Consider the following 14459-nt stretch of genomic DNA (forward strand, 5'->3'; position numbering starts at 1 on the left):
GCCAGGGGCGTTGAAGAAGATGACGCCTCCTACTTTTACTTCGCCTTGCTTTGTGTACTTGCGCTATTTGCTAATATTTTTCTTCACGCCGATTAGCCGGCGTGCACGGAAATAAATCCCATTTCATGGCCGCACCGTCTCACGATTCTTGAATGCGTTTTATTTTTCTCTCTTTTTTTCTTCGAGAACGAGTGAATTTAGGTTGAGTGCTTGCGCCATCACCGCGATGTTACCATGTTACGCCGCACGCGTTCAAGAGGGGGGGTGTCTGTAGTCGCATGATTCATATAGACGATGGTGTGTTGATCTGTGGCTCAGGTGGACCTCTCCGTAACAGCTTTTAGACGGCACCAACAACACCGATCAAATGGACTGGCATCGAATCTAGAAGCGACACTTCATCATGAGGCCGATCATAGACCTCGACGAATGTATCCGGGACTCTCCGAAATTTCGGTGAGTTGCCTCGGTAGTTGGGTCGTGTATGGGTGGTTGCAGTTTACCGTTTCGCTCTGCGCTGTACGAAAGTACTGCTATCTTCTCACCGTTTCTCAATGTTCAGAGCAGTTTAAGGTCACTTACTAGTATTTCTTGTATGTCGGAAAGTTTCACTTGTCTCGATTAATATATGCCTGTCGATAGACAGGATGCTTCGAAGGCGATAGCCTTCAGATTAACGACTTCCCTCCGGGCTCGCGTCGCTTGGCGGCGGATCTTGTTACACTAAACCACTGATCTGCGAGCAAGAACGCTATTGCAGTGCAGTATGTGCTTGATGAAAGTAATATATCCTATATTATTTACTTAGGGAGGCACTAGAGGAAAATGAAGAGAGCATCGATCAACTAGAAATTAAGCTTGATAAAGTAAGTATCCGCCCGTGGATCAGTCCGCTGCCAGAAACCATTCTTTTTCGTATTGGTCTCGTTAAATATTAATTGCAATCTTGCCTTGCAGTTGGTAAAGCTGTGCACCAACATGGTTGAGACTGGGAAAAGCCATGTCACAGCGAAGAGGTACGTACGCCCATTTGAGTTGTCTGACGATTAGATTTAGTTGCAACTCTTTTCACATCTCTCAGAACTCGTTAAAACGTCACTAATATCAATGCAGATTGCCAATTATTACGAAAATGCTAGTGTCTGTAGCCTGTGTGTGTGCATGTTTATGACATATGCTGTGCTAATTTTCTATTTTGAGATTAGCACATTTGTTGTATGGAGTAAACATTTATTTTCTCTCTGTTTTCATAGTGCATTTATCAACGGCATCTGGGATTTGGTTGGTTATTTCAAGGACGATGCATCCATTGTGGTTTGTAATATATTTTTGGTTTCTAGCGGACGCATCCTGTCATTTGACAGACAAGGGATGTGCAGTGTTTACTAATGTGAACTTCATCATTTCAGAGTTCTCTAAATAGGTTTATACAGATTCTTACAGACGTGTTGAAATATCAGTCGGTGAGTGCAACTTCATGACTCTGCAAATATGGCACATGTGAATGTTATAGGTTATCTGTTAAGGAAGGACGGAATTTATTATGTGTTTGTGTTTGTTCTTTATTTCTCAGATACTCCTCGAGCATGCACAGAAGTCTATAGTGAAAAACCTGAGCCATTTCATCAAGGTGTAAGTTTGAAATGTTTACCCAGCTATACACACTAACACACAAACATTAAATTCTTAAATTTTACACTTGTTGAAATCCATAATTTTTAAGACCATTTCCAAAGTGATAGCATAGTACGTAACTTTTCTATGCTACAAGCTGCACAAGTTTAGTTACATCTAATGTTTTGCAGTTCTTTTGGACTTGCATGTTTATATACAGTAGTATAATAATGTAAACAGCAACTTCTAACTTTCTTGTCTTAATTCCAAATACCTTATTTACGTATCTGTTATAGACTGTGTCAGCAGGTATTTTTATTATTGACAACAGCATGAACAAGCTAATTTTTGTGGGAGAGAATTAGTACTGTCTATTAACTGGTCATCTTATTTGAAGTAAAGAATTTTGAACATGCATAACACCTGTAATGTGAAATATAGAGTATATGTAGTTATGTATAGTACTGTGAAGCACATACAAAAGATAATTAGACCTCTTCATAAGGTATGCAAGAAGGCCTGTTCAGCCATGCTTGTCAATGCTCGATTTATTTCAGGGACATCCGCCAGAGCAAGGAGACGCGACGACACTTTGAGAAGATCAGTGACGACCTGGACAATGCGCTGTTCCGCAACTCGCAGGTGCAACGCACCAAGGCTTCGGAGTGTGAGGATGCCCACAATGTGCTGATTGCCACTCGGTCCTGCTTTCAGCACTTGACACTTGATTATGTTCATCAAGTATGTTCATGTTGGTTTCATTCATTATTGGGGCTATATATCTGCAACACAGAGAAAAGTGTATAACAGCTGTGTCTCACCAGTACTCACGTACAGGGCAGAAACCTGGAGGCTTATGAAAAGGGTTCTACATAAATTGAGGACGACGCAACGAGCTATGGAAAGAAGAATGATGGGTGTAACATTAAGGGATAAGAAAAGAGCAGATTGGGTGAGGGAACAAACGCGAGTTAATGACATCTTAGTTGAAATCAAGAAAAAGAAATGGGCATGGGCAAGACATGTAATGAGGAGGGAAGATAACCGATGGTCATTAAGGGTTACATACTGGATTCCAATGGAAGGGAAGCATAGCAGGGGGCGGCAGAAAGTTATATGCGTGGATGAGATTAAGAAGTTTGCAGGGACAACATGGTCACAATTAGTACATGACTGGGCTAGTTGGAGAAGTATGAGAGAGGCCTTTGCCCTGCAGTGGGCGTAACCAGGCTGATGGTGATGATGATGTGCAACCTGTTCATATGTTTAAGGGAGCTTGAGCACTGAACAAGTGGTCACGATCTGGTCTGTGTGAAAGGAATTCAAGCAAGTAGTAGTACACACATTTACTAAAGAAAGAACGAGCATTGAACCTGGTCAAGCTTCTTCAAGAAGGCTCCTGTCTACTTTGACAATCTGTTGGCAGCTTGCTGTGCTGATATGTGTCATGTAAGCAGTGCAGATTACAAACACGTTTTGCACCATCATTAAAACACGACTGTGCAATTGGTATGGTCACACAAGATGAGCGTGTTGTCAAGCCAAGCTGCTGGCCAAAACCTGCACACACATCTTGAATGTGCTGTTTCAAATTGTTCTTGCAGATTATTGAAAATTTTGCTACCACGGTACATACCATATTTATTTGAATATAAGTTGAGGCCCAGGGTGCTTTAATAATCTTTATCTGGTCACAAAACTTCTGCGTAACGCTATGGAAGAGCTCCATATAGTGCCCGCAGTGGACGTAGCACTGACGCAAGTAGAAGGTGGAATGAAGGAGACGCCAAACGGACACCACAGGCGTTCTGTGTGTACTCTCGCTTTGCGCAAGGGTTGACTGCCTGTATTGGCGCGTGAATATTGTCAACACAATGTGCAAATCGTAGCCCTGTTTCTGTGCAGTGTTCAGCAACTTGAATGCAAACAATTTTGAAACAACTACAATGCCTTGTTTCATTTCTAGGACCAACTGCATTCGCAACAGCAGCTTAATTCATAATTCCAATTTTACACTTGGACTACTCCATCGTTACAAACTGACTACAGAGCAAGTTCACGTCACACTTTTACATAATTATGCATAAAGAAACCTGCGTTTCAAGCTAACAATGTTAACCAACTAATTACTAAACTAATTAGAAGGCTACCAAACGAATTTCTATTGCTAAAGTATTACTACATTACTAAATAATTATTATTAATTATTACTAAACTAATTACTAAACTAATTACCAGCTGATTGATTACTCAAACAAATAGGTCATTATCAAACTAATAACTAACTAACCTAAGTAACTAATCTAACACTTACATTAAGTAAACTCAATAAGAAGTAATGTAACAAACTACAGTAACAAAACCAACTCAATCAATAAACTAATTACATTATAATAACTAATTCACCAACTAAACTACCAAAATAAATAACTAACAAAAGTAACTAACCAAGCTAACCAGCTGATTAAATTATCCAACTGATATAACAAAATTACTCACTAATAACCTGCGTAACTATAATAACTAAGCAAATATAATTAACTAACTAATCAACTAATAAGTGACTAATGCAACTAACTAGGCAAAGTGCAAATGAGACAGCCAAACGAAACAGTTTGTGGAAGGAAGGCCACTATAGTCGGGTACAACTTTAGAAAAAAGGGGGCATTTACTCCTCCGAGGCGGATACACACGAGCATCCACCAATGGGCGCGCACTCTGGACCGACGTCATGAGCCGGACAGCCAGTCACCCCACCGGCAGAGAAGATGGCCGCCCACGCTTCGAACTGGGCGAAGTGGCGTCAGCTGTGTGCGTCAGCCCCTCATCAGAGTGAATTCCCGAACTGTTTGTGATAATCTATGATGCCGGAAATATTACTGCGAGCTTACGCTGCACCATTTGTGCCGCGTGCGTTTAGTCTGAGCCATGATCCGGCGAAGAAATATTGCAGCGAGCATCGCTGACGTTGCGCTATGCTTTGCCTGAAAACAGGATCCCGTGGCGACACACTGCTACGAACACACATCCTGCATGTTTGTTCCATGTTATTTTATTTCACTCCTGAATGAAGTTACGACGAGGAAAGTTTGCCAACGTCTGGTACCTACTGTCAGTGGCGGGTGCGTTCATGCACTGTGTTGCTTCGTTTTTCGTTGGACAGGGTGAAGTGATGGAGCAAAACCATTCTCAGGAGAAATGAGGAATGTGCGCGGGCATGAAACAAACCTACGGGTGTCTCAACAGAAAATATTTTCAAAAGAAGCCTCCAACGCAAAGATTTCTTGCCCTCAACTTAGCATCAACAATCGTTGTCAGCACTGAGATAGTCGAGCGTCTAGCGGCGGTGTTCGAGCGTTGTGTAGCACCGTCGATTTGATTGCTGTCCACCAGTGCTTACTGCACGCGCAAGCTGTAGAATGCGTGCTGTGACACAATCAGGCATAATGTGTGCTGCCAGCGCTCGATGTGCTTTCCCACAACACAGCGCCGCAAGTGACTTTTGTCACTTGCAATGAAGCTAAAGAGCAGACGACGGGCAGCGCTGTAGAAGGCACGGGGTTATTTTTCTCTCACGATCCGGCATGTGCTGTAGCACATGAGAGCTCTTCTAAACCAGTCATCAAAATACAAGCACCTTTATTTATACCGAGAATTGCACATTTCAGAAGCGCGACTTTTTCAGCGGGACTATTTTAGTCGTGGAAGCATTCGGCTGTCGCGCTTCGGTCATCTAGGCGGGGCCTCCCCTTTTTTCTAAAGTTGTACCCGACTGTAGTGGGGAGGGGGCCAATGTCTATCATGAAACGGTGCTGTGTATAATTCAAACACAAATGCATCGCACTTTTAATTATTTTTCCAAAAGTTCCCATTGCATGTTCACTCTACAAACGTGCTGAAATAAATGGGGGACAGACACCTTTCGTCATGAAAGATTTACGTGATCAAACAGGCCGGGCCGTCCGGTGCGGCAGGTTGTTGACCTTCTACTTACGCCAGCGCCTCTGGTGCGACCTTCTGTTCCTATATGAAACTTTTGGGGAAGTTTCATGACCAGATGAAAAGTATTGAAGGACCTTGGTGAGGCTTTTTACCAGAATCCTTGGCCTTGAAGTCACTCCCCGCTTTATATGCGAGGCTGATAGGCTTGGTTACTATCTCAATATGGCAGCGGCAGTGCCAGATTCCAGCGGAGGCAGAATACAGAAACACTTGTGTTTCATGGATCATGCTTTGCCCTAATGCAAAAGATCCCACATGGTCAATATCAATCCAGAGGGCCCACTTACAGTGCTCATGACAGCCCATTACGAAGCTTCAAGGCGTTAAACCCCCAGCTTTATTCCACTTCGGTTTGGTAGAGCATCGGCCCCTAAAAGGCAGTGGTGTAGGATTTGGTGCCCTGACCAGGATGCATTTTTCTTCAGCAGTAAAGCTTTCTTTTGAGGATAGAGTGTCAGTTTTCTTCGTTGCTATTTCTTCTTTTCATGATTTTGCATCCATCTGACAGGTTTCCTTGTGACTCATTTGGTTAACTAAAATAAGCATGGTAACATAACTTCCAGGTAATTGCTTACTTTTTGCGATACCCATACAGAATACACTGTTGAGACCCACAGCTAAGGCTAGTTAGTGGGAACTGAAATAAGTTGTACATATAAACATGCTCAAAGAAAGCTCGCACTGTTTTGACTGTGTTTGACTCCCCTTGCTTTGTAGTTGGTGTACTTGTTAATGCTTACATTGTATGACATCATTTCTATTGATGCAATCTTTAGAACAAAACCTTGTCAGAAAAAGTTTTTTTTTTTTTTTCGTTATATACAGCTCAGCTGTTTGCAGTCTAAGAAGAGGCATGAGGTGCTGCAAACTGTGAGTAGCTCATAATAATCAATAGCTGATGCATAGCAGTGCCAGTCTGAAATTATTGTAACCCATTTTATTTTGGCTTCATATTACAGCTGTTATCTCTCATGGGTGCCTACAGTACATACTTTCACCAAGGCTCGGACCTGTTTGAGGACTCTGAGCCCTTTCTAAAGCAGCTGGGAGCCACCGTGAGTGCCACTTTCATTGCTTGGAATGTCTGAAAATAGCATGACTGTGTCATTCTTTTTAAAAACACTCATTTAGAAGTTGTGGATGAATGGCTGATGATTTCATTTTTTGCCGCCTTGCAGCTTGACAAGCTCAGCAAGGAGTCTGCTGACCTTTCAAAGCAACTTGACTCAAGGCACACTCTTGTGACCTCAAAGGTAAATCCTGCCCAAGCTTCTTTTTTTTTTGTTACTTTCAGTTTCATGAAGATGAAGCTTTGACATACTTTAGTTGCTCTCATTGAAGCAAAGCAAAAGGCTACAATTGAACACATATTGTAAGCTCGTAGGCATTTCCATAGCACACCTAGCTGTTTAATTGACTAGCACATTATATCGAGCGGCTTCTCTGATTTACTAGATTTTCTATTATTTAGCCATTTGGTACATGCCTCTCGGTGTGTACTCATTCTTGGCTAAACCTCCAGAACAGGTGAGTGCCGCTAGTTACAGAATGGGGATGTGCCACAGGGACACGAGAATATAAATGTCTTAATGTATATACATGTACATATCAAGGTAATACAAGGGATATAAAAGTTGTGACCTTTGCAGTGTGTAAACATAATCGTTGCATGAAATTACACTTTGCATAGGCAGAAAGTAAACACAATTGTATGCATTTACATTAGTGATAAAGCACTTACTTAACCACTTTACAAAATCTTCAGGTTTAGAGCACAAACACGTTTTTTACATCTAGGCCAGTGTCTCATGTCTCGTTCCAAGGTAGCCCTTGATATGAAGTGTTCAATGTTTCCTTGACAGTTGAGTGAGTTGGCACCGTAAGAGTTCATAGCGGGAAAAGATGACAGATTCATGAAGCTCGACATTACATATTTGAAGATAAGTTCTGCTCTTTTGTCCTGCATTCTGTGTCTATTACATTTTCATGCAAAGAGATGCTAACACACTTTGACTCAGCTCCAGACTAATGAGGTACAAAAGCAATGGTATGTGCATGGTAATGTTGCTGTAGCCTTTCTGGCAATGTTGGAGAGTTGTAGCTGGTAGACAAATGCTTTTGTGGATTAGCAGAATGGAAAAGTCAACAGGTAGTGCTGATGGCAGCACCTGGTGGCATCGTTTTTGAACTGTAATGTACTGTAGCATTCTTGTGATGCTTAGCACATCTTGGCGGGGCAATGTTTTGCTTTAGGAAGTTTATGTCATTGCAAAAATATTTGTGCCAGTTAATGAATGCATAGCCAAGCAATGTGAAAAAAAAACAACAAAAAAAAAAACATGCACTTTGGTTGAGCTCAGCATCAGACAATGTCACTACTGCTGATGTTCGTGCCGTTGTCTTAAATACCATCCTTACTCTTGTAATGTCGTCAGCCTTACTTTGGAGTGAAAAAAAAAAAAAAATATCGCGTCAAGCACATACTTACGTTGTTTAATTTCTGCAAGTCAATATTAGATTGTACTAGTTGTCCTGCCAACAATGGCGTTATCATCACTGTATCTCACACTCGGCACCAGGCTGTAACTTTGGTCACCGACTCCATCGAAGCGGCACCACTGAGACCTAGTTGGAGAGTTTGGCGGATGACAAAACAGTGCATAGAGTTCGCCCTGCATTGGTGATCGGTGCAGCACTCCGAGCACAGTTTGAGGCTTCATTAATTATATGTAGGCCTGCCTCATGTAAGGCCCGTACCCAGTGAAGTATTCTGAAAAAGAAAGTGCGGGCCTTACAAGAGGTTGTAATGCTGAAGCTTAAACATACCTTTACAGATGTGTAAGGTCCGCACCCAGTAAAAGATTTGGAAAAGAAGTGTGGGCTTTAGAAAAGGTTGAGAGAACTTGAAAGCAGAGTACCCTTCTGTTATTCCAGGAGCATGTTACCATTTTACTGTTTACTGGAGTACGACTGGGTGGGTAAGCTGATACAATGGTAAGGCTACAATTTTCTGTTAAATACAGTATTTTCTGTTGCCAGGATGTGATCCCAGTAGTCCACAAGGACCCTTCGGCCAACAACGGCATCAGCCTGGAAGGATACCTGTTCAAGCGGACCTCCAATGCCTTCAAGACCTGGAACAGGCGGTGGTTCATCATCCAGAATGGTCAGCTAGTGTACCGCAAGCGCTCCAAGGACGAGCAGCGCACAATCATGGAAGAAGACTTGCGGCTGTGCACCGTGAAACCCGCACTGGATTTTGAGCGACGGTTCTGCTTTGAGGTCCTCTCACCTTCAAAGTGGGTCCAAATTTCTTAGAAGATGCTGTCATCTTACCAGCTGTATTTATAATCAGTTCATTAAGTGTTTCAAGTTGTGTGGCTTCAGGTTGTTTCCTGCATCGCTCCTGCTTCATGTTTACTGGAAATGTTGCTCATTGCCTGCCATCTTGATGGATTCTTCATAATGAGGGCTTATTTTTCTTCTATTAGTTTAAGGTTGCTTTTGGAGAAGTTAAGCGTGCACCAAGCAGGGTAAGGAGAGCCAGCTAATTGGCTACAAAGGAATCGGTTATTTTGCCTGGAGCCAGCCTCTTGTAGTTGAAAACATTGCCACATGAATGCATCAGAGCAGTTATTGCTCATGGTGTCCAGTCGAGTTTTATCACGTTTGTCAGGTGTGGTGTAGTCAAGTGCTCTGCAGGGGAATGTCTACTGGGATAACGTATTGTGCCAAGTTACATGCATCTTGTCTTCCATCATGCACACCACCTTTGTCCAAGTTCACTGTCCATGGGTAGCCAAGATGTTTTTTGTGCAAAAGGCCTCATGGAAGCGCAGTTTGCATCCTTGAAAAAGGCCCGTGAAGTGGTAAAATTGACTTCAGCTGCATGTCTTCAATTGGCTGGCCCAGAAATCAAATTTCAGGCCAATGTCTCTTTTCTCCCATGTTTTATTGCTCTATGGGTTATATATCTGTCTACATTGACTGTAGACTAGCTGTTCAGGTTTAATTTTATCCTGGGTTCGTCATTAGTTAAACATGGAGCCTTATGTACAAAACGCTAATTCAACTGCACTTTGTTTACGCAGGACTCACATGCTACAAGCTGATTCTCAAGAGTCGTATGACTGCTGGATCACTGCTTTGCAGTCAGGAATCTCACGCGCGTTAGACCAGCCTGCACGAGATGACGAGGACGAGAAGCTTTCAAAGAATGTGGGTTGATTGGGCAACTTTTGAAAAACAGATTACATTTACTATCAACTTTATCAATGCCTTCCTATCTTTCTCATATATACTATGTGCTTTCTGTGACTAGTGTATAGCCAGTGGCTGTGTTGTTCCTATTGCTGTGGTTGTGTGGTTCTGTAGCTAGCACTGTTTTTCAGGACGTTGATGCTGATCCAAGTAGCTCGTTTGTGCACCCTTTGCACACTAAATGAGAGAATAGTTGTAACGCCTCACGTGAAGCCGAAGTAACCCCTGTAATTGCACTGAAGGACTTGTCCGGCTAGGCATTTTAGCAGATTTTGTAAACATGCAAATATAAAAGCACAAAGAACATGTGCATACCTTATTTTGTGTGTTTGCTTATTCCCCATATGCCTATTGGCAGATGGTGCCTAATTCGAAATCTTAGCACAGAGCGCATGCAATTAGTCATGGTTTAAACAAAACATCTGTGCGTATGGTATGGTATGGTTGTGTTTGAAAATAAAGTTTCCAAGCTTTTTATGCTTGAAAATGCAGGAATGGAAAGCGTCCTCAGATTCTTCATTGTCATCGACCTCAAGGCAGAGTGCAAACCCAGTACCAAAACCTCCAAGGGCTCACATGTACGTGTTCCGTCGCTCTTCACAATGACCTCATGGGAGAACTATACTATCATGTAGATTATCATACAGATAGGTATTGTTCAAGGCCCCCCCCCCCCCCTCCACACACACACACACAAAAAGAAAGTACGCTGTCTAAGCAGGAAGAAGATTGAGACCATGAGACCATACATGGAATAGATGTTAGTCTGATGTTGTGTGTTAGTAACATGTGGATCAGTATATCGGTATCAATGGATCAGTGGGGCTGTGTATCATTACAGAACTTGTAATGACTGTTCAAGCCCCCCCCCCCCCCTCCACACAAAGAAAAGGAAGTATGCTGTCTAAGCAGGAAGAAGGTTGAGACCATGAGACCATACATGGAATAGATGTTAGTCAGATTTTTTGTTGTGTGTTAGTAACATGTGGATCAGTATATCAGTATCAATAGATCGGTGGGGTTGTGTATCATTACAGAACTTGTAATGACTGGTTTCCATGTGATATTTAAAGACCAAAAGGGGTGCCATCCTGTCTTGTCTGCCTTGTCTCCCTGCTGCTTTTCCCTCTGAGATGCACAACCAGCCAGCGCAGCCTTTCACGCTGCATGTATTAATTTGTGTTCTGTTGGAATGTAAACAGAAAAATGCTCCCATGCATTACCTTTGCCTGAATTTCTTAGCTCAGCTAGCGCAAGACAAGGATAACTGTAGATCGCTGGGAGAGGTCTTCATCCTACAGTGGACATAAAAATATACTTTTTTTATGGTGATGATAATGATCAAATGAGATAAAAAAGAAGAAAAGAGGGGAAATTCAAGGTCTGTGGACATTGCGAAGTGGAACATTTTTACGGCAGATCTGAATCTTGCTGCCCTAACGTTTATATTGCAGTCATTCATTGCTAGACACATTGACTGTCTGCCGATGGGGAATTCTGTGCCACAGTTACGGCATTGATAGAGACACGCTCCTAGAGAAACACCTAGTATTCTCTCTAGTGCTCTCTACATTCCCTCTTTTTCTTCCATGCTCACCTAAGCTTGAATCATTTTCATGTGCGACTGCAGCCAGCTCACTGGCATCCCTGGGAATGAAATGTGTTGCGACTGCCGTTCACCTGGACCTTGTTGGGCCAGCATCAACCTGGGCATCACTCTGTGCATCGAATGCTCTGGGATACACAGGTGCGCTTGCCACACTAAGTATAGCATTATTTTGGACCAATGTAGTACTTTTTCTTTGGTTAAGTGAAAGAGCAACATGTGGTGTCAATGTGGTTTAAGAAAGGCTTGCAGGCTGACTTGTCACGGTGTCCCAGTGGATTTGGCCGTCTTCTGCTGAGCATGAGGTGGTGATGTCGTTCACCGGCTGAGAGGTGCACTGCAAAAATATTCGGGTGCATTAAGGAGCCTCAGGTGGCCAAAATTAATCTAAAGCCCCCCACTGCTCTGTTCTCATAACCCCTGCGTTACTTTTAGGCAATAGAACCCATAATTCGATTCAGATCAGTTGTTCGTGGAATCTTGTATAGCATAGTAGAATTGTGCATTGTGGGGATGCGTGACTCACGCCTCCCCTGAGATCTAGTTTTCCCGCATAGCTCGTCTCCTGCAGGGCGGCTTCGCCCGCCGCGTGGCCTGGCGCCCGCGGCGGTCGGAGTGGTTGAAGCGCAGTGCGAGAGATGGCGCTAGTGTTGCGCTGCCGCGGGGTTGCTTAGGCGCGGGAAAGAAAGGCGCTTGCTCTTGACCGGCGAACGCGCCGGACGTGCCGCGCGTGCGCCATTCCATGTTTCTGCGAGATTGTCTCGCGTGGCCGCCTTGGAACGCGCCACCGTTCCCGTGACCGTACACGCGAACGACCAGGCGTTGGGATCCAGCATGGGGCGAACATATTCGCTCGCTATGCGGTCGCGGTGAGTCGGACTTCTAGATTTGTCGCGCGCCCATCAGCATGTTTTGGGGATAGCAACTCGGCTAGCAGGCATTGATCTATGAAAGTTGCAATAAATGCCCTTGTGATTGTTTGCACTACTGTGTTGTCGTTCCTTTGTCCCAAGAGTACGGAGGAGAACCCCATATCTCCCACAGCATAAGGGCCGTGATAATGTAGAACTATTCCACTCAGTTTTTATTCCAAATCTAACATTAGCCCTCTGTAATTGATCAAAACATTTACTCCGTAATTTTTGACCAATTACAGAGGGCTAATTAGCGTATTATGGATAAAACAGAGTGGAATAGTTTTACGTTATCTTGACCGAGATCCTGGCTTATGTTTCGGTGAGAAATGCTGAGAGCTAGCAGTAGCTCTGTCAGCCTGTCAGTGCGCTAAATGAGTGCCTCTTTAATGCTACTGATAGCTTACCATGATGAATGAACACAGAATCATTTGATCATCCTCTTGATTGATGCACCATCTTAAAGGTATCCCTTGATTATGTTCCCCAGGAGCATGGGTGTGCACGTGTCCAAAGTGCGCTCCCTGACACTCGACACCTGGGAGCCAGAAATACTCAAGGTGATGGCTGAACTGGGCAACACAGTCATCAACAGTGTCTACGAGGCTCGCGTGGATGAAAACATTGCTGTCAGGGCCACACCAGACTGCAGCAGGTCTTTCTCTTTTTGTTTATTGTCTTTTGTTCACATTTGTAAATGAGGGTTTTGTAGACGAACCAGTTGTTGAAATGCAATGTCTGTGCATTGCATTAGTGCGAGAAACCTCGTTCTTGTGCACGCAGATTTTTAGTTTAGGCCTGTACACTTACTTAAACCTGCGTGCATATTTTGCAGGAGTGTCCGTGAGGCCTGGATTAAGGCTAAGTACTTGCAGAAGGCATTTGTGAAGCCACTTCTTGGGTCAGTGGCCTGCCTGTCCCCACCACGCGATGCGTCACGTGCGTCACCAGCAGCAACACCGGTTCTGCGAAAAGCCACGCTGCCTCAGCGCTGGAGCGTTCGCAAAATGCACCGTCGCAGAAGGACCATTCATGCCCAAGACCAGCGTCAAGTAGATGCAGGTATGTTACACTGTCACCTCAAACCTGGTTTTACCTAGCACCCTGTTTTGACTTTTCTGTTCACATGTGTTGGAAAGGCAGAAGTGCTTTATTATGCACTGCTGTAGCAATTCAGGTAAGACTTGCCTGCTGTGTTTAATGGAAATGGAAAACTTTTCCAGTATGACAAACGGGAAAGTTGTATCACGCAGGAGGCATGATAAAACTTCAGATATGTTAAAGAAATTATGAAGGTTTGCAAAATTTTGAAGTTCTGAAATGGAGCTCACAAGTTTGCAGCTATGTAGCAGAACATATCAGAATTGTTGGAACATCCGAAGCAGTATACATTTTAATGTTTGCCCACACACTGCTGGGTTTTATTGACTGAAACTTCCTTGGCAATCGCTCCTGTCAGGTGACACTGCTCTTGGAGTCTCCCGGCGTCACAGCAGCGCTGTCGCATTGCCGGCCGACAAGTCCCCTGTCAGCATCGACGCCTTGTCTGTGAGCTCTGTAGGCTCAGAGACCCGCTTCAGCATGGCCTCGCAGGAGAGTGGGGTGGTCATGAAGGAGGGCACCTCTCTGCCCCCTTTGGACAGTGAAGGAAAGGCTGCGGTTGAGATGTCCTCCAACCAGTCCGAGGACGATGTGCTCGTCTTTGGGGAGTCCCTCGTCCAGGTCATGCCACCACCTTCAGGCAAGTATGCATCATGTGCATTCATGTAAGTTTCTTCGTGGTGCTGTGAAATCTCTCATTAAGAGCCTTGACACCTGCACGGTTGCTTAGGGGTTATTGGTCTTGTGCTGCTCAACAAAGGCTGCGGATTTGACTTCCAGCAGCAGTGGCTGCATTGGAGTGAAATTAAAAAAAAGAAATTAAATGCTTGTGTATTTTGAGACAATAGCGCGCGTTAAAAAATCACATCAGTTTAAATTATTTTATAGTCCCCCCTCTATAGCATATCTCATAGTCCATTATTTGATTTTCATTTGAAGGTTCGACTTGATTGCTTCAACCC

At 43.7% G+C, this 14459-nt stretch overlaps 1 protein-coding gene across 3 annotated transcripts in view; it reads left to right on the plus strand.

The window, feature by feature from the left end:
• The first annotated feature begins 56 nt into the window (after window positions 1–56).
• CenB1A (Centaurin beta 1A) overlaps window positions 57–14459 on the plus strand; it is a 27076-nt gene continuing 12673 nt past the window's right edge. For all 3 annotated transcript variants that reach the window (XM_050195926.2, XM_050195917.2, XM_050195910.2), the window contains exons 1-17: window positions 57–456; window positions 809–866; window positions 958–1016; window positions 1254–1314; window positions 1410–1463; window positions 1574–1632; window positions 2172–2355; window positions 6442–6486; window positions 6576–6671; window positions 6795–6869; window positions 8656–8915; window positions 9708–9834; window positions 10369–10454; window positions 11507–11623; window positions 12887–13051; window positions 13232–13458; window positions 13856–14137. In XM_050195926.2, coding sequence (XP_050051883.1) covers window positions 404–456; window positions 809–866; window positions 958–1016; window positions 1254–1314; window positions 1410–1463; window positions 1574–1632; window positions 2172–2355; window positions 6442–6486; window positions 6576–6671; window positions 6795–6869; window positions 8656–8915; window positions 9708–9834; window positions 10369–10454; window positions 11507–11623; window positions 12887–13051; window positions 13232–13458; window positions 13856–14137 — 2008 coding nt within the window. In that variant the 5' untranslated portion in view covers window positions 57–403. The remainder of the gene's footprint in view (window positions 457–808; window positions 867–957; window positions 1017–1253; window positions 1315–1409; window positions 1464–1573; window positions 1633–2171; window positions 2356–6441; window positions 6487–6575; window positions 6672–6794; window positions 6870–8655; window positions 8916–9707; window positions 9835–10368; window positions 10455–11506; window positions 11624–12886; window positions 13052–13231; window positions 13459–13855; window positions 14138–14459) is intronic.

This window comes from Dermacentor andersoni, chromosome 3, assembly GCF_023375885.2.
Source record: "Dermacentor andersoni chromosome 3, qqDerAnde1_hic_scaffold, whole genome shotgun sequence".
Lineage (NCBI taxonomy): Eukaryota > Metazoa > Arthropoda > Arachnida > Ixodida > Ixodidae > Dermacentor > Dermacentor andersoni.